Source organism: Macaca thibetana, chromosome 1 (genome assembly GCF_024542745.1).
Source record: "Macaca thibetana thibetana isolate TM-01 chromosome 1, ASM2454274v1, whole genome shotgun sequence".
Taxonomy (NCBI): Eukaryota; Metazoa; Chordata; class Mammalia; order Primates; family Cercopithecidae; genus Macaca; species Macaca thibetana.
In genome coordinates this window covers 203,983,699-204,007,191 of record NC_065578.1, presented here as the reverse complement: position 1 = coordinate 204,007,191, position 23,493 = coordinate 203,983,699, and the positions used below count along the sequence as shown (strand labels likewise).

Sequence of the window (23,493 nt, the reverse complement as noted above, 5' to 3'; positions counted from 1 at the left end):
ATTCATTTAACGATTAGGACAGATTTTTTTTTTATGATCTCTAAATGAAATTAATAAGTGCAGTCTATATTGGTTGACATTAAATAGAAATTCTTTTCTTCTTTTGCTGTGTTTTCCTCAGACACAAATGCCTCTGCTTAAATTATTAATTGGGATGACTGATTTCCTACCGTGCCATCTGTAATTCAGGGGTCACATTGCTGAAAAGATGTATTAACTAATAACCTCCTGAGAGAAGGAGGTGAGGGCTATCTCTTTTTATCTCTTTCTGATTTAAAAGATTTAATGGGAAGCAGTCAATACTCGCAGCTGTTCTTCTGTCTCCTTCAAAAAACTCCGTGATCAAAATTGTCTATTTAACAAAACAACCCTTGTTTATTCTATTTTTGACTTACAGAATGATGGGCAGGGTAGCAGTTTACTACCAGAAATCGGTTCTTGTTCTTTATTGAGATACAGGAAGTTTAAAACTTTAGAAAAGCCATATTCTAATACAGTATAAAGTCTCTAAGATAATTTCAAATATAAATTGTAATTGGGAAGAGAATAGTGCCTCCCTGGAGATTGCTTTGGGCAACTCACTCAGCTTCTAAAAGCTTTTCTTTGCCTCTTGGAGAATCAGCTTAAACACTGCAGTCAGTTACTGGTGTGTGTTCTCTTATTCTTTGTGTGTAAATCAGTGAGCAGTCATCCCATATTTTGTAAACCTGACTGTTTCCTTCACTGTGTTCCTTTGGAATAGTTATGGGCCTCATTCATTTGCTCAATTTCAAATCAGTATGTTTATCAATAAATATACACTCATATATTACATTTTCAGCTATTATTTTTAGAGCTTTTGGTCCCATTGAATTTTTAGAATAATCCTTTGAAAGAGATACAGTTATTCCCACTTTACAGATAGGAAACTGAGGCTCAGCGTTTACAGGCGATTTTATCACCATCTCAGCAGCGTGTGGTAGAGCTGGATATTTGCCAAGTGTCCACATGCCAGGACATGTCTATGCCTTCACCATGCTTAGAGTTTACAGGAGGATAACAGCAAGTAATAAACTGGTATAGTCTGGTGTAACTTCGAGTAAGAAAGAAAAAAAAAGGTACAATGCTATGGCGGCCAAAAGTAAGATCCCTTACACCCAACCTTAAGGTTTGAGAAGGCATTTTAAAAACATGATATGTGAACTGAGGTGTGATGGATAATACCTCTTAGCAAGGCAGGAAATAAACACGTCTTGAAGAGATGTTGGCAGAGGTAGTGGCATGTACAGAGGATAAGAACATGAAGGTCAACACATGGGAGCATAGAGGGTGGAAATCCAGCAGCTGCACGAGGGGCTGTAACGCATGGATCAAATCATGAGTGGCTTGTGCTGTCTTAAAGCAAGCAGCTTTATTCAGAGGGAAATAAGGAACTGTTGAAGGATTTCATTATAATCTAGGAGAAATATGATAGTGGTTTTAACTCTGGTTGTAGCAGTCGAGATGGAGAGATTGACATGGATTTGAGGAGTACTTGGAAGGTAAAATGGGCATGATTGAATGTGGGCTGTGAGGGGAAGGCATGATTGAATGTGGGCTGTGAGGGGAAGGCAGGGTGTTTGGCTTGGGCACCTGAGTGGTTGGTGATGCCTTTCCCTGAGCCGGGCAGAGGAGGAGCAGATTTGGGTGCAGGGAGGGGTAGGCAGGACAACCTGGACTATCTTAGTGCAACTTGGAAATGTTGACTGTGAGATGTCTTTGGGCTTGTGGATAAGGATTTATGAGTCATCAGCATAGAGATGGCATATGAGACTACAAGGATGGCACAAGGGAATGTATAAAATTAGAAGGCAGGCTAGGGTAAACCTGAAAAACCTCAGCATTTAAAGATGACCTGAGGAGGAGGAGGAGCCAGCCAGGAGACCAAAAGAGACAAATGAGAATCAGTGTGCTCCATGCAGGTGTTATGATAATGTGTCGACTCAGGACTTTGGGATACTTTGGTCTGCAATCATTTCAATTTAAATGGATAGATAGAGGTTAATGATGATTGTCAACCAAGTGTCGGGCATGACTGGGAGTAGAAGCAGTGACTATGACAGACCAGGACCCCACTCCGATGGAGTTTACCAAGCTGCTTTACTTACAGAGTCACCCAAGAGCCCCATTTAAGAAACCTTCGACTGGGCCCTTTTTTTCACTATGAAGTGCAAATCAATATAAAGGAAACTCATAATATGGGTAACTTGTGGAGACTGAATCCTTCAGGGTTTTTTTTTAATTGAGGTCTTGCTTTACTCCAATGAAAAAATTCTTAACCACATCAAGGAGATCAGCTTTTCTGGGACATCACTTGAGAAATTCCTCCAAATAGCACGTGGAGTACTTTAAAAATTTGTTGGCCTAACACCAATGTGAACTTTCCAGCAAGAAAAGATTCTATTCCCCTTCGCAGATCATAAGTTACCCCTATGTTATAAAACCCCAAAGAGGAGAATTCTGCTGGTTTTTATGTTCTCATGTTCAAAAATATTTATCTTTGGTACCACTGCAGTGTTTAATTCAAGATAGATGTTTAAGAACTTATTTTCATGTTCAGATCTATCAAAAACTTACCAGGCAAAAATATTATTGAACTTGTATATCAATTTATTACCATTATTATTTAATAGTAGCTATTTATCAAGTTGTCTTATAGCTTTGATTTTCATATTCTGCTGGTAATAGGAATGTGAGTTAATGGGCTTTTTTATAGCTATTTTTTTTTTTATCATTTCACTTAATACCCGGCTCAGTTTTTGGTAAATGCATTTTAGGTGATCAGACCTCAGCTCATTGATTGCCTTCTTGACCTCAGAGAGAGGGTAAACGTGGGATCAGTTTGTTCTTCCTTTTATTCCCTGTCCTATTATCCATATTAGTATTAGAGCTGTTGGGATACTGGCATGAAAAATAAGCATTTTTTTTTTTTTTTACTGTAGTTATACTTGTATTATAAATCTGCTATATAATTTTAACCATTTTTTCCCTTGAATGGGGCTCATAATTTGTGCGTTTTGTGGTTTTCAATCCATTTGCTACAGCTGCAGTCCTGATAAGTGGCTCAATTATAACTATAATATTGGTCTTAAAGACTCACTGATGTCTCATGGAAAACTTCGAAAAACATCCTATTTAAAGACAATTATGCTTAAATATCGAATGTTCTCCATTTCTTTTCTATCCTTTAAAAGTTATTACCAAGACAGTTAGCATGAGAACAGCTCCTTCAAGCTCTAAAATTCTTCAGTGTTGGTCAGCGGCCTTCCCTAGCCCTTCCTTACTTGGGGGCACCCCCACTACCTGTGAGTTTTCTGTCTGGGTTTTTTAAGTGCTTGCAGAGTGTTGGTGACTATTTTCTGTTTTTACTGGGGAGCAAAAGCCATAGAATTTCATGAAATGCAAGAATAATTGGAAACTATGGGGAGAGGGCCAGTGCCCCTCACAGTAAAAATTAGCTTAAAGAACAGAAAGAAAACTGTATGTAGACACAATCCAGAGATCCATTTTTATTAGATCATTCAAAGGCAAACTCTTTCTTCTCACCACCTTCCAGATGGTCAGAATCTAGGTTTAGGAAATTACCTGGAAGAGAGAATATTCATGTTGCTGTCAAGGTCACAGGCCTCTTATAGATGAGTCTGTCATCTTTATAAAGTTCTAGGGAAGGAATTAAATGAGTCTCAGATTTTCCTTGATGTTTGTTTTTTCTTAAGCTATTCCAGCTTAGTAGTATGAGTCCATTTAACTATTAGGAAAGCAGTTAGTATCCTTGTGCTGTTAATTAGAATAAGGCAGGAGGGAGCAAGTGGTACCAGTGACACTCACCATATACATGTACAATGAGGATCCAGTTTATGCTACAGCTTTCTAATATTTCATTTCATAGCACGTTTGCTTTCTAAGGAGAAATACCATGGCCTTTTTGTTTGAGGACTCTGCATTTGCCAATCTGAAACTCTCGTAACTGGTTTTTTACAATCTGTTAGAATGACAAGATGATGTAAAATCACAGAGAGGGGAAGGACAGGCGCGACTCACAGCTGCTCAGGAAGAAGGCATGTGTGGGCCCTCGCTTCATATGGCTTCTTCTCTAACTCGGACACGAAGCTGAGGTGGCCTTTTGACCAGGTCTTTCGATTGCATAGTTTCCATGTGCCATCCGGTTTTGGAGTGATACCATTCACGGGCATGCATCCAGAGCCCCCAGGAAGCTGGCGACATGCCACCTACAGAAAATGGAGCTCTGCAAACAGCCGCTTAGCCGCGCTCACAAGAGGACAGAGACTGGTGGCAGGATTGGCCGTTTAGGCCTCCTTATTACCTACCATGTTTGGGAATGGGCCTTGGGTCTACTAGAGGAAGCTGCTGAGATGCTTAGAAGATGAAGTATGACATTCTTTTCTTTGTATACAATTAGAAGACATGTCTGTAATCACCTCATTTGGCTGGTACGGAAGTGGGGGTGGGAAGCTCTCTTTTCAGAGTGGAATAGTTGCTGAATTTTGTGTTTACCTGTTGTAAGGATTTGGGAAAATGCCATGGAGCACATAGTGTCCTGCAAAGTGTTAACATCCATTTATAGGTATCTGACTTTATAATGAGTGGTTTTCTACAAAGTTATATCAAATGAAACATTTCTGATTACAATATATTATATAATATATTCCTATAACCACCAGAATTTTTCATTTAAATATTTTCTAATATAAGGGCTTACTGCCTAATATATTTGTATAGTGATTTGTTAATTTAATAATATTTACCAAACATCTACCACATACTGGAAACAGCTCCAGGCACCATAGATAAAATGGGGAAGAAAACAAACATAGTCTGGATTCACAGAGCTTTCTCCTGGGGAGAGACAGAGAGAAGCAGGAAGTCCTTAGAGGCATGGAAATGGGTGTTGGGGAAGACACTGTGGGAATATGTTGTAGGGTCACCCCGTTGCGGGGAGAGAGATGATCATGAATGGTTGTCAGTTCAGCTCAGGCAGTGAGTGATCCATTTAGAGGGAGCAGCTGGGACACAAGCCTGGAGAGTGGTCTGTTTGAAGACTTGAAAGACGCTTGGTATGTCTGGGGCAGGGCATAGAAAACAAGGGAGGAGGGAGAGAGATTAAACAACACAGAGTTCCCACAAGCTACAGTAGAGCAAAATCTCAGGGGAGGAGTTGCAAGGAGATGGGATCCAGGCTGCATCCCAGGAGCAATAATTGTGGCCATGGGATGAGGTATTCTTAACTGACCACATGTTAGGTGTGGAGTTAGCCTCACACAAATTAAATGATTCTCCAAAGCAATTCAAGCCACCATTTCCAGAAGAAAGGGGAATGGATTCTAGATAGGAAAAATCGGTAGCTGTCCCCTAAAGCTAATGTTCTTAGCACAAACAAATTTTCAAAATTCACAACCAAAGGAATATTCTGAGATACCGTTAGGAAAGAATTTCACGTGCTCTGTGTTTGCTATAGTTTTTGTCCTTTGTAGTGAACCTTATGATAAGATTCAGCATAAATTCATCTATTTTTAATTTCGTATATTATTTATATTTTAAAATCTTAATTTATTTGAGACTGGATCTGACTTTGTTGCCCACGCTGGGATGCAGTGGTGCGATCATAGCTCACTGCCACCCCTAATTCCTGGTCTCAAGGGATCCTCCTGCTTCAGCCTCCCAAGTAGCTGAGACTACAGGTGTGTACCGCCACGCCTGGCTAATTAAAAAAAAAATAAGTTTTTGTAGAGACGTGCTCTTGCTGTGTTGCCTGTGCTCATCTCAAATTCCTGGGCTCAAGCGATCCTCCTGCCTCAGCTTCTCAAAGTGCTGGCATAGGTGTGAGCCATCACACCTAGCTAATCTTTATTTTTTGACTATATATTGGTGTATTCCATTTTTTCACAAGATATGTGTAATAAATATTTTGTAACTTTAATTTCATGTGTTAAACATTGAGAAAGTTACAAATGTTAGAGAAATGTGAAAGCTCAGAAGATAGATTTTCAAGTAAGAATCTGAGCCCAGTAAATTATAATAGCTGGTTAGGTTTTCCAGGACTAATTATCATCTTATTCTTGCTAATGCTAGTTTTAATATTTAATGTTTCTCTGGTTTATTTTGCACATCTGTTAGTTGGTGGCCTAAACTCAGAGCTTCCCTGTGGAGCGTGGTGAATAGGTTACAAGTGTGAGGAGATGCTGGTTTTCTCTTCTCTCTGGGTGGTGGGTTGAGCCCAAGGTGGTCAGTCCATTAACTGTGCCTCTAGTTTGAGCGTGTTCCTTCTTGACTCCCTTGTGCTGTACAGATACTGGTATTTCAATAGATGACATGACATGGAAAAGAAAAGAAGGTAGGGTTTGTTGTAATTATTTGGATGGCATTTATTTTACAAATAAGAGGATAAAGGAGTTTCAAAGCAATGATTAAAGTGGTTCTTTGCATTTCGTGGATGCGTTTGTTAATGTCATTTCTAGTTGGGGACTGGTTATGTACAAGAGTACAACTTTCTAGTGCATTATGCACAAGTGACCTGTAAAATAAAGGCCCCCGGAAATAGAAAACACTGCAATTTACCCATATGTTTGTAGACACTTGATCTAATAACTCGTCTCTTTAATTACAAATATTTTTCTTTGAATTTATTCTTTCTTTCTTTAGACACAAACATTTTCAGGTGTTACATATTTTCCAAACTCATGACAGGCTGTCTTACTCAGAGGCAGAAGAAAGAAAGAACCACTTTACCTCTTCTGAACATAATGATGGTAATAAAGCTATAGCCAGTTTTCTTCATCCTTCACCAAAGCATAAGAAATATTAATAACTGTAATTCGGTTTGAAAATGTTAAAATCCCAACTAGCTAAACAGCATAAAAACTCTTTCCAGTGGACTCTTAATGGCTTTGAGATGAGCATGTGGGGATGTCTTGGAATAGCAGGTATTTTTCTTATGGTGGCAGTTGCTTTCCCCTACCATAAAAAAAAAAAAAAAATTTAGTCTAGGGATGACAACGTGTCATCTATTCTCAGAGCTGTTCCATAATGGAGGAAATAAAATGATATTTTAGGATATGGCAAACAAAGGGAAAATGAGTAGCCAGGTACTGACATGCACAGAACAGAACAGACACACTATCCCATGGTTTTCAGAAAGAGAAGATAAATGACTGCATCTTACCTAATTCTCTTAGAATTATTATGTTTAAAAGGATCAAGGATGACTGAATTATAGTTTTTTCCTATACAGTTTAGGCTATTATCAAATCCATTCCTGGAGACTGAAAAACTGACAACTTAGGTACAAGAAAACAACTTCTTACCCAGTATCTCTCTACTCCAGTGTATTTGATGTGTCAGATACCAGATCCTTGAAGACCTTTTCCCACTTAAAGGAGGATCTGTGTGAGTTCTAATTTGACTACAGGTGATCATTGTGAAAACTCTCTTGTTAATGTCTTGTATTGACCCTTTTGCTGTGGGCCATTTTGAGTTTAACTGTTTTGAAGGAAAGTAAACTAATAATACTGAAACCCATTATATACATGACTTGTGCTACTCTTATAGCCAATTCATTCATTGAAATACTTCATGAATCCCTAGTTTAAGCCAGGCTACCTTAATAGTTAATGCTGGTACACAACTGAAAGGCATGGTTCTTTGCTTAGAGGAACTTGAAGTCAGTAAGTTGGTAAACAGCAATTAGAGATAAGGAAAATTACTCTGTTGGATATAGATGGAGTGCTGTGTTATCACAACATTCTTTGCTTAGATGCAATTAGTGTGGGAGACATCCTAGGAAAGTTTCTCAGATAAGTTAATACCTGATTGTATGATGTGAATTTTATCTAGCTGTGTAGAGAAGGAAGATGGTGTCCAGGGAGGAGTGTTACGAACAGTGCTGTGGATCATGAAACTTCGTGGGCAGAAGCAGAGGAGAAAGACAGATACGAAATCTATTGTAGAATGTGTTCAACTTGAAGTATATTAATTGCTAATGGCTACTTCCTGTCTTTTAATTCAGGTGAAGGAAATACTCATGACCAGCCAGATGTCTTAAGGAATGCTTTTGAAAAGAACAGAGGTGTACAACATTATTACGACAACAGAGAAGCAAATTGGCTTTGGAGAAACTGTATTCTGAAGATGTTGTTTGCTTTGGGCTAAAAAAAAAAGAAAAAATACAACTACAGACAAAGGCTTTATATCTGCAAGTATTATGGCGTGGTCAATAGCAATGTAATTAGATTTACATCGGTCTTCCTGGTGAGTCTTGGAGGCTCTTCCTCAGTAGACATGAGTGACCCAAGGCAGTCACAAGAAGAGAAGCACAAGCTCGGCAGAGCCTCTTCAAAGTTCAAGGATCCCCCTAGAATCATGCAGTCAGATGATTATTTTGCTCGGAAATTTAAAGCCATTAATGGCAACATGGGACCCACTACTTCTTTAAATGCCTCGAATTCCAGTGAGACTGGCGGTGGTGGTCCGGCTAATGGTACCCCAGCTGTGCCCAAGATGGGTGTGAGAGCAAGGGTGTCTGAATGGCCTCCTAAAAAGGACTGTTCCAAGGAGCTAACCTGCAAGGCACTGTGGGAAAGCCGGTCTCAGACCAGTTATGAAAGTGTCACCTCCGTCATGCAGAATGGGCAGAGTGACCAGAGCGAAGGTCAGCAAGATGAGCAGCTCGATCTGGACTTCGTGGAGGCCAAGTACACAATCGGGGACATCTTTGTCCATTCCCCCCAAAGAGGACTTCACCCCATAAGACAGAGGAGCAATAGTGATGTCACTATCAGTGACATCGACGCCGAAGATGTCTTAGACCAAAATGCAGTCAACCCCAACACAGGGGCTGCCCTGCACAGGGAGTATGGAAGTACTTCATCTATCGACAGGCAAGGCTTATCTGGTGAAAACTTTTTTGCTATGCTCAGAGGGTACCGAGTAGAAAATTATGACCACAAAGCAATGGTCCCTTTTGGGTTCCCTGAATTTTTCCGCTGTGACCCTGCAGTGTCTCCGAGCCTTCATGCAGCAGCACAGATTTCTAGGGGAGAATTTGTCCGCATCTCAGGATTAGACTACATGGACAGTGCCCTCCTGATGGGGAGAGACAGGGACAAGCCTTTCAAACGGAGGTTGAAATCAGAGTCGGTGGAAACATCCCTCTTTCGAAAGCTTCGAACTGTTAAAAGTGAGCACGAAACTTTCAAGTTCACATCTGAGCTGGAGGAGAGCCGACTGGAGAGGGGCATTCGCCCTTGGAATTGCCAGCGCTGTTTTGCACATTATGATGTCCAGAGCATTTTGTTTAATATCAATGAAGCCATGGCTACGAGGGCTAATGTGGGGAAAAGGAAAAACATAACCACCGGGGCTTCTGCAGCATCCCAGACTCAGATGCCCACAGGCCAGACAGGCAACTGTGAGTCCCCTTTAGGGAGCAAGGAGGACCTCAACTCCAAAGAGAACCTGGATGCCGACGAGGGTGACGGGAAAAGTAACGACCTTGTCCTTAGTTGTCCTTACTTTAGAAATGAGACTGGAGGGGAAGGCGACAGGCGGATTGCGCTCTCTCGGGCCAACTCGTCCTCTTTCAGTTCTGGGGAAAGCTGCTCTTTTGAATCGTCTCTCAGCTCTCACTGCACAAATGCAGGTGTCTCGGTCTTGGAAGTGCCCAGAGAAAACCAGCCCATTCACAGGGAGAAAGTGAAGCGCTACATCATAGAACACATTGACCTTGGGGCCTATTATTACCGCAAATTCTTCTATGGGAAAGGTAAGGAAGAGCCCCGGGCGTTTGTGTGCGTCTCGGGAGTAATTTTTTTAGGACCAGTCACAATGTTTTGCTTTGTGTTGGAGCACCTTCCTCAGAGTGTCCAAGGCCATAGTCCACTGGGCCGGACCTTGTTCTCCATCATGGTCCCTCCATAGCTTCCAGGCTAATTTTTTCTTTAGAAAACTGCAATTCCATGCCTTTGTTGATGGGTAGTCCTTCATGTGTAAATGCCCTTTTGGTTTGATTTCTCTTTCTGTCATTCTTTGTCTGCCAGTTTGTGAGCATCACAAATTCAAGTTGATTTTAGATTTGGATTTCACTTGATTTAGATTTCACCCCTTGTAAGAAGTCTTCCCTGATTAATTCTGTCTTCCTCCTATTCCTCTGAATAATCTCTTATGCTGCGTACAGTGGATCATTCTGTGATTCCCTCACCTCTCTAACCTTTCTGTGCTTTGCTCCTCCAGCATTGCTGTATGTGTTGGACGCGTTAAATCTTTGTTGAAAGAATGCGTGAATTACCACAACAGACAAATTTTGTTTTCGTGTAGTTCTGTAGATAGGCTTAAATGTTAAGACACAAATGATAAATTATTTAATTCTATGTCAAATAAATGGTTTTTGCTTTACGTATATCTTCAGGCTTGAAGGATGCGTTCTTCAGAGGTCATATAGTTGAATCCTCAACCTGTAAATAAGTGTCCCGAATTATCCCAGGGCTAGGAGAATCTTCTCTGATTTAGAGACCTACAGAGAAACAGGTTCCACACGTGTCAGTAACACATGCCGAGGAAACACTGCGGCACCTCGCACCACCTTTTTATTGGGTGCAGCTGGTGTCCTTCACCCCTTCGTTACAATGCAGCTTACTTTTCGGAGCTATATTTTTCTGTCTTCAGTTTCACCTGTCAGCCCTCTTCCTGCTCCCAGGGATCCAGGGATAAGCTCACGGAGCACCTGAGGAGGCACAGGGTGGGCCCCGCTGCTCTCCTCCTCCTGTTTCTCGTGCATAAACTATTCTGCTTCTAGTGCAGATAACTGGGAGCTAAGTGTACTTTTATTTATTTATTTACTTTTTTACTTTGCATCAATCCAAACTTAGCATGTCTTTCATAATCACGTTATGACAACATGTAACTCAGAGAAACGATCTGATGCAATAAAGCTAAATAAACAGATATTTACACTGCATCTGGCCACTTACTGTGAATTGTCTCTCTGTCCTCATACTGATGACATAATAGGACTGAAATAATTTTGTCAACAGATCTTGGTCCCCTGTTGTTGTCTCCTTTCCTCTCCTCCACCCTGAATTTCGGTCTTGGCTTCAGGTGTGCCTCGGTGTTAACATCATGAGTTACTTCCTTCCAGCCAGTGGAATCAAAGAATCTTGGATCTGCTTTTTTTGGTCTCTGCTGTGAAAATAACTCATAACCCTCATGCCTGTGTTCATGCAGAGGTATCACATTATATCACATTGCTCAAGGATACTCTCTAGGTGCAAGTTATTTTCAGAAAGGGAGATGGAGAGATAGGCTTCCTAATTAAGGTTATTTTTATTGATGAAGCCATGGCTGCCAATTCTTAATAAAATAAAGTCTGTTAGATTTATTATGCCCTGAAATCCCCAGGTAATTAGTCACTCTGGCTAGCTGAGTTTTGTAAATAGTTTGTGATCCAGACTTCAAAATACTAGAATATAAAATTATATATATATTCATATTTATGCCAAGACTTAGTGCCAGCATCTCATTCATATGCTGTTGCACATCCTAAGTGTAAGTGGAATGAAAAACGGTTGTTTTCTGCACCCGGGTCACCACCATTTGATTCATTAATGTCCCCAGGGTCTGTTCCCCGAGATGATTTCAGGTTGCTAGATTCTGTTAGTTTTCTTGACTGCCACTTGTGGTTTTTCTCTTGAATTCTCAACTGTCACTTCTTAGTAGTTTTAAAGGCTCCTCTGCAAGTGATTTATTTCCTCCACCTTTTCTGATGAGCTACTTAATGTTTTCAAGAGCATCGCAGATGACATCATCAAACTCCTTAGGTTTGAATGTGAAATAAATAAGCTCCACAAAAGAATCTGAGTGTAGACACCCTGTCAGTGAATTGTGGGTGGATGTACGCTTATCGTTTGGCATTTTGGTGCTGTTGGGCACACTCTCTGGTTCTCAGCTTTGCTGTGGATTTATAAACCAGTCAGAAAGCGGAATTCTAGACTACAGTCACGCATCAGTTAACAACGGGGATATGGTCTGAGAAATGTGTTATTAGGCAATTTCGTCATTGCATGAACATCATAGAGCGTACTTAAACCTAGATGATATATATTTTTATTCCTCTCTATATATATTTTCATATGGAAAACCAAATGTCCCATCACCATTACTGAATATCAGACATTTCCCCTTATTCATCTGCACTGCCAGTATCAAGTGCCATGCATCAGATTTCTGTATATGCTCCATCGTGATTTTTGTGGAACCACCATCATGTATGTGGTCCATTGTTGACCGAAATGTCCCTATGTGGTACATCGCTGTGTTTTGCAAAGCCCACAAAACGAGGGAGTGGGGAGGCAATCCCTGAGGTCGCTTTGTCTTCGGTGTTCTGTGATTCTGTGCTGTGGAAGGTGCTGTTGTGCCAGCAGATGGGCTCAGGGGCTGGGGAGGGAGCGGCCACCAGGAGCGAGAAGAAGGCCGAGCCCCGGCTGCTCTGTTCTCTCTCCAGTGCAGCTGTGAACTGTGTCCTGCCTCCTGCTATATTTAGCTCTTCCCCTGTGGTCCAGTGTGACTTCAAAGTGAAGTTGGCTACAATGGCATCTGCTCCTGCTCTTGCTGGTCTCTTGTTGAGCCATTAAGGACTCCAGGCAGAGGCAGCAGCCCAGATTCTTAAGTGAAAAGTATAGTGAGGTGGAGGCCTCCTATGGTGTGGGAGTAGATTCCTACCCCCGCTTCAGCCACTGGACACAGCTGTGCAGGACCCTTCTGTCTGCAAACATCACAAGTTGCTTGAGCTTCATTGTATTTAAAAACAGAGGGCCTGGCCATACTGGCACAGATACGATGTTTTTGAGATAGCTTTTTTCTTTTCCTTTTTTGCTTTTCCCTTCTCTCAAGGATTTTCTCTTTGGAAACTGGCTTTTCAGGGATCTCTCTTTTGGTACTTTCCAGAGTGCTTTTATTTTGTTCTGTGCTTCAGGGTTCTGTGTAAAACTTCATTTTCAAGAGAATTAACTGGCTCCCGATCACTGGCAAATGTTTAAAGTGTAGAACTTTGATGATGTGATTTCTTCTTTATTGGGTAGTTAATGTGAAATGTCTGCCCTTGATGCTGAGGTGTGTTTCTATGACACGTCATCACTGAAAGGCTGTTGAATAACTTTGTAAAAGGATTTCTGCAGGGGAGTGGCAGGACACAGGAAACTGTGTGACAACATCGCTTGCCCAGGCAAATCCATCTGTAGCTTTCGGTGAAATAGCTTTTTTTTTTTTTTTTTTTTTTTTTTTAAGACAGAGTCTCGCTCTGTTGCCCAGGCTGGAGTGCAGTGGCACCATCTCAGCTCACTGCAGCCTCTCTACCTCCCAGTTTCAAGCAGTTCTCCTGCCTCAGCCTCCCAAGTAGCTGGGATTACAGACATGCACCACCACACCCTGCTAATTTTTGTATTTTTAGTAGAGACAAGGTTTCGCCATGTTGGCCAGGCTGGTCTCGAACTCCTGTCCTCAGGTGATCCACCCACCTCAACCTCCCAGAGTGCTGGGATTACAGGCGTGAGCCACCGCACCCAGCCGAAACAGCTTTTTTAAAAGCAGTGAGGATAGTAGCAAGTAGAGTGAAAGCTCAGTAATTCCCTTCCTTTCACTGGCGATGACCATGAAGACACATTGGTGCCATTTGTCACACTACTGTTTCTCTGATGGGACTCATGGCGAATGTGCCATATGCTGCTGCTTTGAGCTCTCCATTTGTGAAATAGGCCGTGACCAAGCCCCCCCTTAGATAGGGATTCTAGTTGGGCTTGACCACGGTCAGTCATAGGAGCATCAGTGAGTCTGGTTTCCATTGTAGCAGAGCAGCAGGCTTTGCCTCCTTCTGGACCTGCGTGGTACTGCACACTGCCACCAGCGGTGGGGCCGGCGCTGGCACTGTGTGGCTGGACCTGCTTGGTACTGCACACTGCCACCAGCGGTGGGGCTGGCGCTGGCACTGTGTGGCAGAGCCCAGACACTGTCTGTTGACACGTAAGGGTTCCTGCGTGGTGTTGAAATCCTTAACTTGTTAAGAAGTTGTGCACCTACTGGGCTACTCGGGAGTTCTAAAACTGTTCTGTGCCCTACTTTATGCCACACAGACCAGAATAGTTCTGGGAGGCAAAGTGAGTAACATTTGGGTAAAGAGAGGTTGAAACCAGATGGGAGGATGAAGCTGGGCCTCCATGGTGACTCAGGAGTGAAGTGAAAAGTGGTTAAGTCATCGTCTGAGCCTTTGGGAACATTGTTTTACTAGAGGCATTTTGCTGGCACAGGAGCATGTGTTCCTCTGAATGTAGTGGGGAAAAATGCGGAGTAAGATTGACAAATCTGTATCTTTTTTTCATTTAGAATTTTTAAATGGTATATAAATGTCATATGATGGTTATAGGAAAATAAGAAAATGTAGAGAAGCAAGAAATAAAGTCTCCTCAAATTCATCAGCTATATCACCATTAACATTTCGTTATTATCCTTGAAGGCTTTTCTGATGCAAATACATTTATGTAAATGGAGCTTACTCCTGCTATTACTGTGGAACTTGCTTTTGATGATCATCCTTCCATGTCATTATGTATAGAACTGCATCTGCATTTTAAGAGCCATTATCAATTGTCGTTATCTGCACTGAATGCATGAGGAGATACCAGGTATTTGCCAGCCATGATCTGGGCAGACAAGTTAATGACTGTGTTTACTTTACTTGAGAGAAAAACTTATCAGCTTGATAGAAGCACAGTAACAGGGGAAGAAGCATTATTTCTTGCCCTCTTGTAGATGCTACAAAACAGCTTACCGAAGACATTAGTGAATGTCCATTTTTGTAAAGAAATCTTTACTTGAAGAAGTAATTTATCATTATAAGAGTTGAAGTCAGTGTCCCACCACCTTCCTGCTTGGATGTGGGCTGCATTTAGTGATTCACTTCCAAAAGGTATAGTATGGAAAGACAGGGACAAATAACTTCACAGTGGAGGAACCTGGCAGACACTACCTCCCTAGGTCACCAAGGTCACCATCAGCAGTGACAAGTCCTGTGGATAGCTTGTACCCCAGGTATGAATGACTCTTCTGCAGTCTTCCTCTCCAGACCTATAACCCCAGTACAATTAGGGGAAAACATTAGAAAAATTCCAAATGAAGGACGTTCTACAAAATCCCTGACCAATACCCAAAACTGTCCAGGTCATAAAAGCAGGGAAAGTCTGAGAAAAAAAAAAAAAAAATCACAGACCATAAGAGCCTTAGGGGACATGACAACCAAATGGAATGTGGTACCCTGGGTGGAATCCTATACAGAAAAAAGGCATTCCATTAAACACTGAGGAAATCTGAGTAAAGTATGGACATTAGTTAATAATAAACAGAGTTGAGGCATTCATCATAACAAATATACTAAAATAATGTAAGATGTTAACAACTGGGAAACTGGGAGACACGTATAAGGGAAGGAACTCTGCTATTCACAATTTTTCTAGAAATCTAAAAGAATTTTAAAATAAAAAGTTAAAAATTTTACAAATGTAAGTCATAAATGCTCGTATATTTTAAATTATGATTTATTTCTTTAAGACTAGAAGAATTTATGAGTAGTTCCTCTAAATAACAAACTTAAAGGTTTATGTTGCTTTATTGAACGACCATAGAATTCTTGTAAGCAGCTAACTTCACTGTTTCTGGTAACTGCTCTCTTACCTAGCTCTATGTAAACCCACCTTTTCCTCCAGTGCTAATTTTTATCATTAGCATTTTAACTGAAGAATAATATGTTGTATGTACATTCTGCCAAATGAACAAATAGATTCTTCTAGAATTTGTGTAATAACCCTCTTACCTCTCTTGATACCAGTTTAACCATTTGTTGGCTGGGGAATTGTCTGTCATTAGGTAAAAGTGTCCATCCATTTTAATTATAGTTGGAGGTCAACTCTTGGTAAATAGAGGTCTGTGAATGGTGGGCAAATGACATCACTTAAGGCAAAGTGCACACCGAGGTTCACATCCCAACTCAATTTGGGGCAAATCCTTGAACTACTTTGTGCCCTAGTCAATCATCTGTGAAATGGGATGATAATAATACAAATCCTCCCTGTAAAGGGCTTAGAGCAGTGCTTGTCAATAGCGTGCCCCCCCTGCTTCCCAGGGTTACTTAAATAAATGTGTTAGACTTTTCTCTCTAAAAAGAAACTATTGTTCACACCACTGGTACAGGCTTTAAAGGGCAATACTTTCTTTTAGTGGTTCAGAGATGAAGAGAGAAACAAGTAGAACCATATGGCAGAGAGGGCTGGGGAAAGGTGTCTGGTGAAGTCCACCACCGCATTCCAAACACACTCAGTGAAGTGTCACTAATGTGACAGTTGTAGGCGGGCCTGCACCTTTACATCTCAAATGAACTTCACTGCTGAGTGATGCGTGGCTGCATTTGCTTTGAATTTCATGCCTGGTGGCTTTTTTTTTCTTCTGATTTTATACAGTCATTGATGAAAATTAATAGGGAGTTGGACACTATTAAATTCATGCGAGTGAACACAGTGCCATCTAACAATAGTACTATTCTAAGATACACATTCCTCCCTCTGAAGACGTAATCGACTGAGTTCTTCACCTCCCTTTTTTTTTTTTTTTTTTTTTGAGACAGAATCTCACTCTGTCACCCAGGCTGGAGTGCAATGGCACAATCCTGGCTCACTGCAAGCTCCACCTCCTGGGTTCACGCCATTCTCCTGCCTCAGCCTCCTGAGTAGCTGGGACCACAGGTGCCTGCCATCACGCCCGGCTAATTTTTTTTTTTTCAGTAGAGACAGAGTTTCACCATGTTAGCCAGGATGGTCTCGATCTCCTGACCTCATGATCCGCCTGCCTCGGCCTCCCAAAGTGCTGGGATTACAGGCACGAGCCACTGCGCCTGGCAGTTCTTCACCTCTCTCCCTGGCCAGTATTGCCTCCCTAGAGGTCCCATCCAGTCCCATGGGGACCCTTAACAGGGAGGAATTGCCCAGATATATATGAGATTCAGCACCAAGGGCTATGATCGCACGGGCTCGGTGTGGCCGTCGGAGGAAAACGCCAGGGCTGCTTCTCTTGCGGAGGTGCCGTATCTGGACAGTCACAGTTCCCATACTCTGCAGTGTTGAAGGAACCTGCAAAGGACTGTGTGCTATTTCAAACCTACTGACCCCCCGGCCCCAAAAAGTCTTCAGTCAGTTACTGGGGAAGAAGAACGAATGCCCTGTGATTTCCCTGAGAAGAGGAATAAGACTCTTTATATTTCTTTACAGTTTGACTCACATGGCGTTCAACTGAGAACACTTGTTGGCATTTTGCTGCTGGTATAGTAAGTTGAAAGTAAAGGTCTTTGGAGCATTAGTTCTTTTTTTTTTTTTTTTTTTTTTTTTTTTTTTTTTTTTGAGACGGAGTCTCGCTCTGTTGCCCAGGCTGGAGTGCAGTGGCCAGATCTCAGCTCACTGCAAGCTCCACCCCCGGGTTCACGCCATTCTCCTGCCTCAGCCTCCCGAGTAGCTGGGACTACAGGTGCCCGCCACCTCGCCCGGCTAGTTTTTTGTATTTTTTAGTAGAGACGGGGTTTCACCGTGTTCGCCAGGATGGTCTCGATCTCCTGACCTCGTGATCCGCCTGTCTCGGCCTCCCAAAGTGCTGGGATTACAGGCTTGAGCCACCGCGCCCGGCCAGCATTAGTTCTTAAAGAGTATAGAAACTTAGTTTAAACACCTTGTGTTTGTTTAGATCCAACATTTATTTCATTCTTTGTCCCACTACATTAAAATAAAAGCTGGACAACCGTCCTGTTATCAGTGGGCTCCACCGCTCTCCTTTGAAGTGGTGACGCCTTTCATACCTCCCTAGTGTTTTCTTCTTCCTTTTGAGCAAATAGTAACAATGACAGATTATGAAAAGAAGCCTTAAATAATCTGCCTTCCTTTTTCAGCTTCATTTTTACTCTAGCTTTCCCTGAAATCATATTTTTCAAGATACCGTTTTTATGTTAAGGATACATTTGTTGTCTCATTTTTAAGTTTTCACTTTCCTGTATTAATTAATTTTTGCAATTTAAACCTTTGCCCGAATTTTTTTTAGCCTTGAGCTGCTTTCCATGAGAGAACACTAGAGCTGGACTGCCTGGGTTTGCATCCTCACTGTCCCACCAGATTGTGACTTTGAGCAAGTCACTTAACCTTTGTGCCTCAGTATTGTCTGTAAGAATAGTTGTGCCTCCTCATAAGTAGTTAGGATGAACTGAGTTTATTTTTGTGAAAGATATTTAATATTATTGTCTTCCCTGTAATGCCTTGGATTTTTCAAGCTTAGCAAATACCTTGGTTAAATTTGGGTCAAAAGAGCAAAAATTTACGTGATAAAAATCTATGTTTTTCCTTCATAGTAAATTCAGTAATTTAATCCATGAAACACTAACGAAAATGTTTGATACTTCTTGAGGTTGTTGAGTTACTTTTTTTTTTTTTCTTTCTGAGATGGAATCTATCTCTGTTGCCCAGGCTGGAGTGCAGTGGCATGATCTCGGCTCACTGCAAACTCCACCTCCCAGGTTCATGCACTTCTCATGCCTTAGCCTCCCAAGTAGCTGGAACTACAAGCACGCGCCACCATTCCTGGCTAGTTCGTGTATTTTTAGTAGGGATGGGGTTTGCCATGTTGGCCAGGCTGGTCTTGAGCTCCTAGCCTCAAGTGATCCGCCTGCCTCGGCCTCCCAAAGTGCTGGGATTGCAGGTGTGAGCCACTGCTCTCGGCCTATTGAATTACTTTTTTTTTTTTTTTTGAGATGGAGTCTTGCTCCATCTTGTAGGCTGGAGTGCAGTGGCACGATCTTGGCTCACTGAACCCTCCACCTCCCAGGTTCAAGCAATTCTCCTGCTTCAGCCTCCTAAGTAACGGGGATTACAGACATGCACCACCACACTCAGCTTATTTATTAGGTTTTTTTAGGTTTATTGTAGAGACTGGGCCTTGCAGTGATGCCCAGACTGACCTCAAACTCCTGGCCTCAAGCAATCTTCCTCCTTCTGTCTCCCAAAGTGCTGGGATTACAGGTCCAAGCCACCATGCCCTGCCCTCATTTACTTACTTATTGTCCCCTTTTCACTTTTTAAAAAATAACTCCTAGAGTGTTCGAAAAAAGGGAAGTGATTTAAAATACACATAATTGTTTGGAGAGAAAGGTGAAAGAAGATACATCATAGATAGGAATTGAAAGAACATTTAACGGCCTGTGTAACCCAGATCAGCAGAGAGCAGGCAATTAAATCATCAACTAGTGGCTGAGAGAACAAAGAACCTTTAAAATGCATTTAATGGCAAAATAGCTAGCTAGCTTCTGCTGTGCATATTAACAAAGTAAAGGACTGGAGGGTACAGGTGCACAGTTGTTTGTGGCCTTGGTGTTCTTATAAATGGTGCTGTGGTCACTGGATGCTAACAGCTTGGATAAAATCCTGTAAGGCAGAGCTGGGAGTGAATGTCTTTTACATACCTGGCCTCAGGAGGCCCTGCAGAGATGTGATCCTTAACCGGTCAATTCATTAGTGAGTTACCACTTAAACCTCTCTTCTAAGATATCACCGTATCTGGAAACAGCTTTTGGGCTAGGGTCCAATGTACCGCCCCTGCCCCCATTTTTTTTCTCCCTGAGCTACAATTTTTATCTCTTACTGAATAGCCACAATGCACCACAGCAATGCACTGAATCTCATTTTCATTTCCTGCTCTGCAATCTTGTTAGCTGATTTTTTTATCTTGCCCTGTTGTATTTGCATGATAGGTGGGTTTTCATTCGCTTCTCAACAGTCTTTTCATAGCTTCTGTTCTGCCAAGGAAGGATTTCATTTGATTCACCCTTGAAGCAATTTTATGGAAATCATCTGCCTGGAATGAGGACAGGCTCTGGGTGGGTGAGGGTCTGAATGCACACAGCCCTGGGAAGCCTTGCTCACGGTCCTCTGCCCAAGATGGGAAGGGCTTCTTGCCATGCAGATAAACAAGGAGGTCTTTCCCGAAGAGGCGATGTGGGATATCGTTTGAAAAGGGCAACTTTTTGCCTCCTGGTGGTTATGGTAGGGGGCACAGTCTCTGTATGTCCTAATGGTATGTGGAGATGCCCTTTATAAAAGCTAGGCAGTGTCTTAAACATGATTGAATAGAAGACTTTGATTTCTTTGGAAACACATCAGGGTAACCTACTGTATTCCTTGGTGAAACCAAAAGCATGGCTAACCCTTAGTAGATGGTTAGGAGACATAAAAGCTGTAAGTCTGCAGGTGTGATGCTTGTAAACAGCAGGAACTTCATCTCTGTTTGCAATGAGAAAGTGGATGTCTGTGTGAGACAGAGAGAGGAAAATGGGTCTGCGACATGGATTGGCAAGGTAGGCATGAAGGGTTTTGTGTTTTGTTTTGTTTTTTTAGTTAATTCACCTGCCATCTTTGATAAAAAGGGGAATATACAAGTTTTGGATTCCCAAACTTTTAAAAGTATAATTTATGATAGAAATTACTCAGTGAAGTATATATACCACCTCTTAAAAAAGACTTCTGCGAGTCCAGTGTGACCTCTCCAAGTGATTCTGGGTCAGCATTTTGAGATTAAAAGTGGGAATCACCTTCAGGCTGACCTATGAACTGTGCCGGATTTTTGGGCTCAAAATCAAATTACTCGATGATGCAATTTACTTTATGTGCATTCCATTTTGTTTTGATATATATATATATTTTTTTGCCAGTAACATGCCTGCTGTCAACTATAATACCCCTCCCAGGTCAATGATGGTGTTACATGGATTAGATATATTAGGAGCCGGGAGGATTCTGAGGTTAAGAAAGGTTCTGTAACTAACCCAAGGTTAAGCACGTGATAAGCATCAAAGCCCAGATTAGGCAACCAGTAAGAAGCTTTTTATAATTATAAGATTGCACAGTAAATGGGTTTGAGACTGCTGGTTAAATAAGGCAAATTGAAAACATGTTATCTCTTCCCCTTCCAGAATACCACTAAAAATGACAGTGAAGGAATTTTAAAAATGGGCATAATGCCAAAAAGTAAAAAAGCACCAGGGAGAAGCAGCCGAAGGAAGGCAGGGTATATGAAAGCAGGTGGAAGAGCAAGACTACTCCTAGTAGATTGAGAGAGCCAGCCTCCTGCGTCCCTCAGCATGGGAAGAGGGTAGAGGCCATCAAGAAGTGAGTCCGGACATGCCACAGAGCCAGGCACCCTTGGAGAAGGGCTTAGGGGAGTGAAAACGGGGCTGGTTACATGCTTCATAAAAGGCCGGATTCTCTCTCCTCCCCCATAGCCAGTTGACTATGTGCCCCTCTCCCAGGTGGGAAAGAAGATTTATTCTGGAGAAATGGAACAGCAGGCCTAGCAAAGGGCAGGACTAAGGCACTTAACTAAAAATGGGGACTTAGTGAAAGTCAACAGAGTGAGGTGCCCAGCCCCACCCCATTATTTGAGCTCAATATTTCTAGACAGGAGACTGGAGGTGCCTTCCCTGGGACACTCACTGGCCCAAGAAGAAGATGCCCCTGTCTGATGGCTGGGTCCTGCCTGACCAGCCTCATAAGGCACGGCTCAGAGATATGGTGGGGTCAGTGCCAGACCACATCGATATGGTGAATATTGTAATGAAGTGAGTCACACACTGTTTTTGGTTTCACAGTGCATATAAAAGTTGTTTATACTGTAGTCTACTGTGCAGATAGTGCTATATCTAAAAGAACAGTGTACGTATCTTAATTTAAAAATACTTCATTGCATTAGCCAGGCGTGGTGGTGGGTACCTGTAGCCCCAGCTACTCAGGAGGCTGAGGCAGAAGAATGGCTTGAACCTGGGAGGCAGAGCTTGCAGTGAGCTGAGATTGCGCCACTGCACTCCAGCCTAGGTGACAGAGCAAGACTCTGTCTCAAAAAAAAAAAAAAAAAAAAAAAAAAACTTCATTGCTAAAGAGTGCTAACGATCACCTGAGCCTTCAGAAAGTCAACCTTTCTTCTGATAGAGGATCTTGCCTCCACGTTGATGGCTGTTGGCTGATCAGGATAGTAGATTTTGAAGGTTAGGGTGGCTGTGACAATTTCTTAAAACAACAGTGAGGTTTGCCACATTGATTGACTCTTTCAGAAAAGATTTTTCCGTAGCATGCGATGCTATTTGATAGCATTTGACCAACAGTAGAACATCTTTCAAGATTGGAGTCAGTCATCTCAAACCCTGCCACTGTTGAATCTACTAAGTTTATGCAAGATTCTAAATTCTTTGTTATTGTTTCAACAATGTTCACAGCATTTTCACCAGGAGTGGATTCCATCAAAAGAAACTACTTTCTTTGCTCATCCATAAAAAGCAACTCCTCATCTGTATAAGTTTGATCATGAGATTGTAGCAATTCAATCAGATCTTCAGGCTCAATTTCTAATTCTAGTTCTCTTGCTATTTCTACCACATCTGCAATACTTCCTACAGTGAACTCTTGAATCCCTCAGAGTCATCCATGAGGGTTAGAGCCACCTTCTAAATTTCTGTTACGTTTGTATTTTGACATCCTCTCATGAATCATAAACGTTCTTAATGGCATCTGGAATGATGAATCCCTTCCAGGTTTCCAATTTTATCTGCCCAAATCCATCAGCGAAATCTCTGTTTATGGCGGCTATAGCCTTACAAAATGTACTTCTTAAATAATAAGACTTAAAAGTCAGAAATACTCTGATTCATGGGCTACAAAATGAATGTGGTGTTAGCAGGCATGAAAACAACAGTAATCTCCCTATATATCTCCGTCAGAGCTCTTGGGTGATGAGATGCGTTGTCAATAAGCAGTAATATTTTGAAAGGAATGTTTTTTTATCTCAGAACTAGTACTCAACAGTGGGCTTAAAATAGTCAGTAAACCATACTGTAAACAGATGTGCTGTCATCCAGGCTTTGTTGTTCTGCTGATAGAGCACTGGCAGAGTAGTTCGGCATAATTCTTAAGGGCCCTGGGGTTTTCCGAATGATCAATAAGCATTGGCTTCAACTTAAAGCCACCAGCTGCATTAGCCACTAGCAAGAGAGTCAGCCTATCCTTTGAAGCTTTGAAACTAGGCCTTGACATCCTCCCTCTAGCTATGAAAATTCTGGATAATATCTTCTTTTATTAGAAGGCTGTTTCATCTGTATTGAAAGTCTGTTGTTTATTATAGCTGCTGTCATCTGCTATCTTACCTAAGTAATTTGCTGGCCAACTTGGTGTAGCTTCACTCCGTCAGCACTTGCTGCTTCTCCTTGCCCTTACATCGTGGAGATAGCTTCTCACCTTAAGCCTCATGAGCCAGCCTCTGCTAGCTTCCAGTTTTTCTTCTGCACCTTCCTCACCTCTGTCAGCCTTCATAGTACTGAAGAGAGATAAGGCCTTGCTCTGGATTAGGCTT

General features: G+C 41.9%; 2 protein-coding genes across 13 annotated transcripts in view; one reads left to right on the top strand and one right to left on the bottom strand.

Moving 5' to 3' along the window:
- Positions 1 to 23,493, bottom strand: part of NTPCR (nucleoside-triphosphatase, cancer-related) — an 805,437-nt gene that overhangs the window by 458,430 nt on the left and 323,514 nt on the right. The gene's annotated exons all lie outside the window — the stretch shown is intronic.
- Positions 1 to 23,493, top strand: part of SIPA1L2 (signal induced proliferation associated 1 like 2) — a 231,911-nt gene that overhangs the window by 107,658 nt on the left and 100,760 nt on the right. For 11 of the 12 annotated variants that reach the window (XM_050769653.1, XM_050769682.1, XM_050769699.1 and 8 more), the window contains one exon: positions 8,042 to 9,796. In XM_050769653.1, the coding sequence (XP_050625610.1) occupies positions 8,314 to 9,796 (1,483 nt within the window). In that variant the 5' untranslated portion in view covers positions 8,042 to 8,313. Of the gene's footprint in view, positions 1 to 4,786; positions 6,786 to 8,041; positions 9,797 to 23,493 lie in introns of those variants that run through there. The other variant, XM_050769692.1, reaches the window with a different exon arrangement.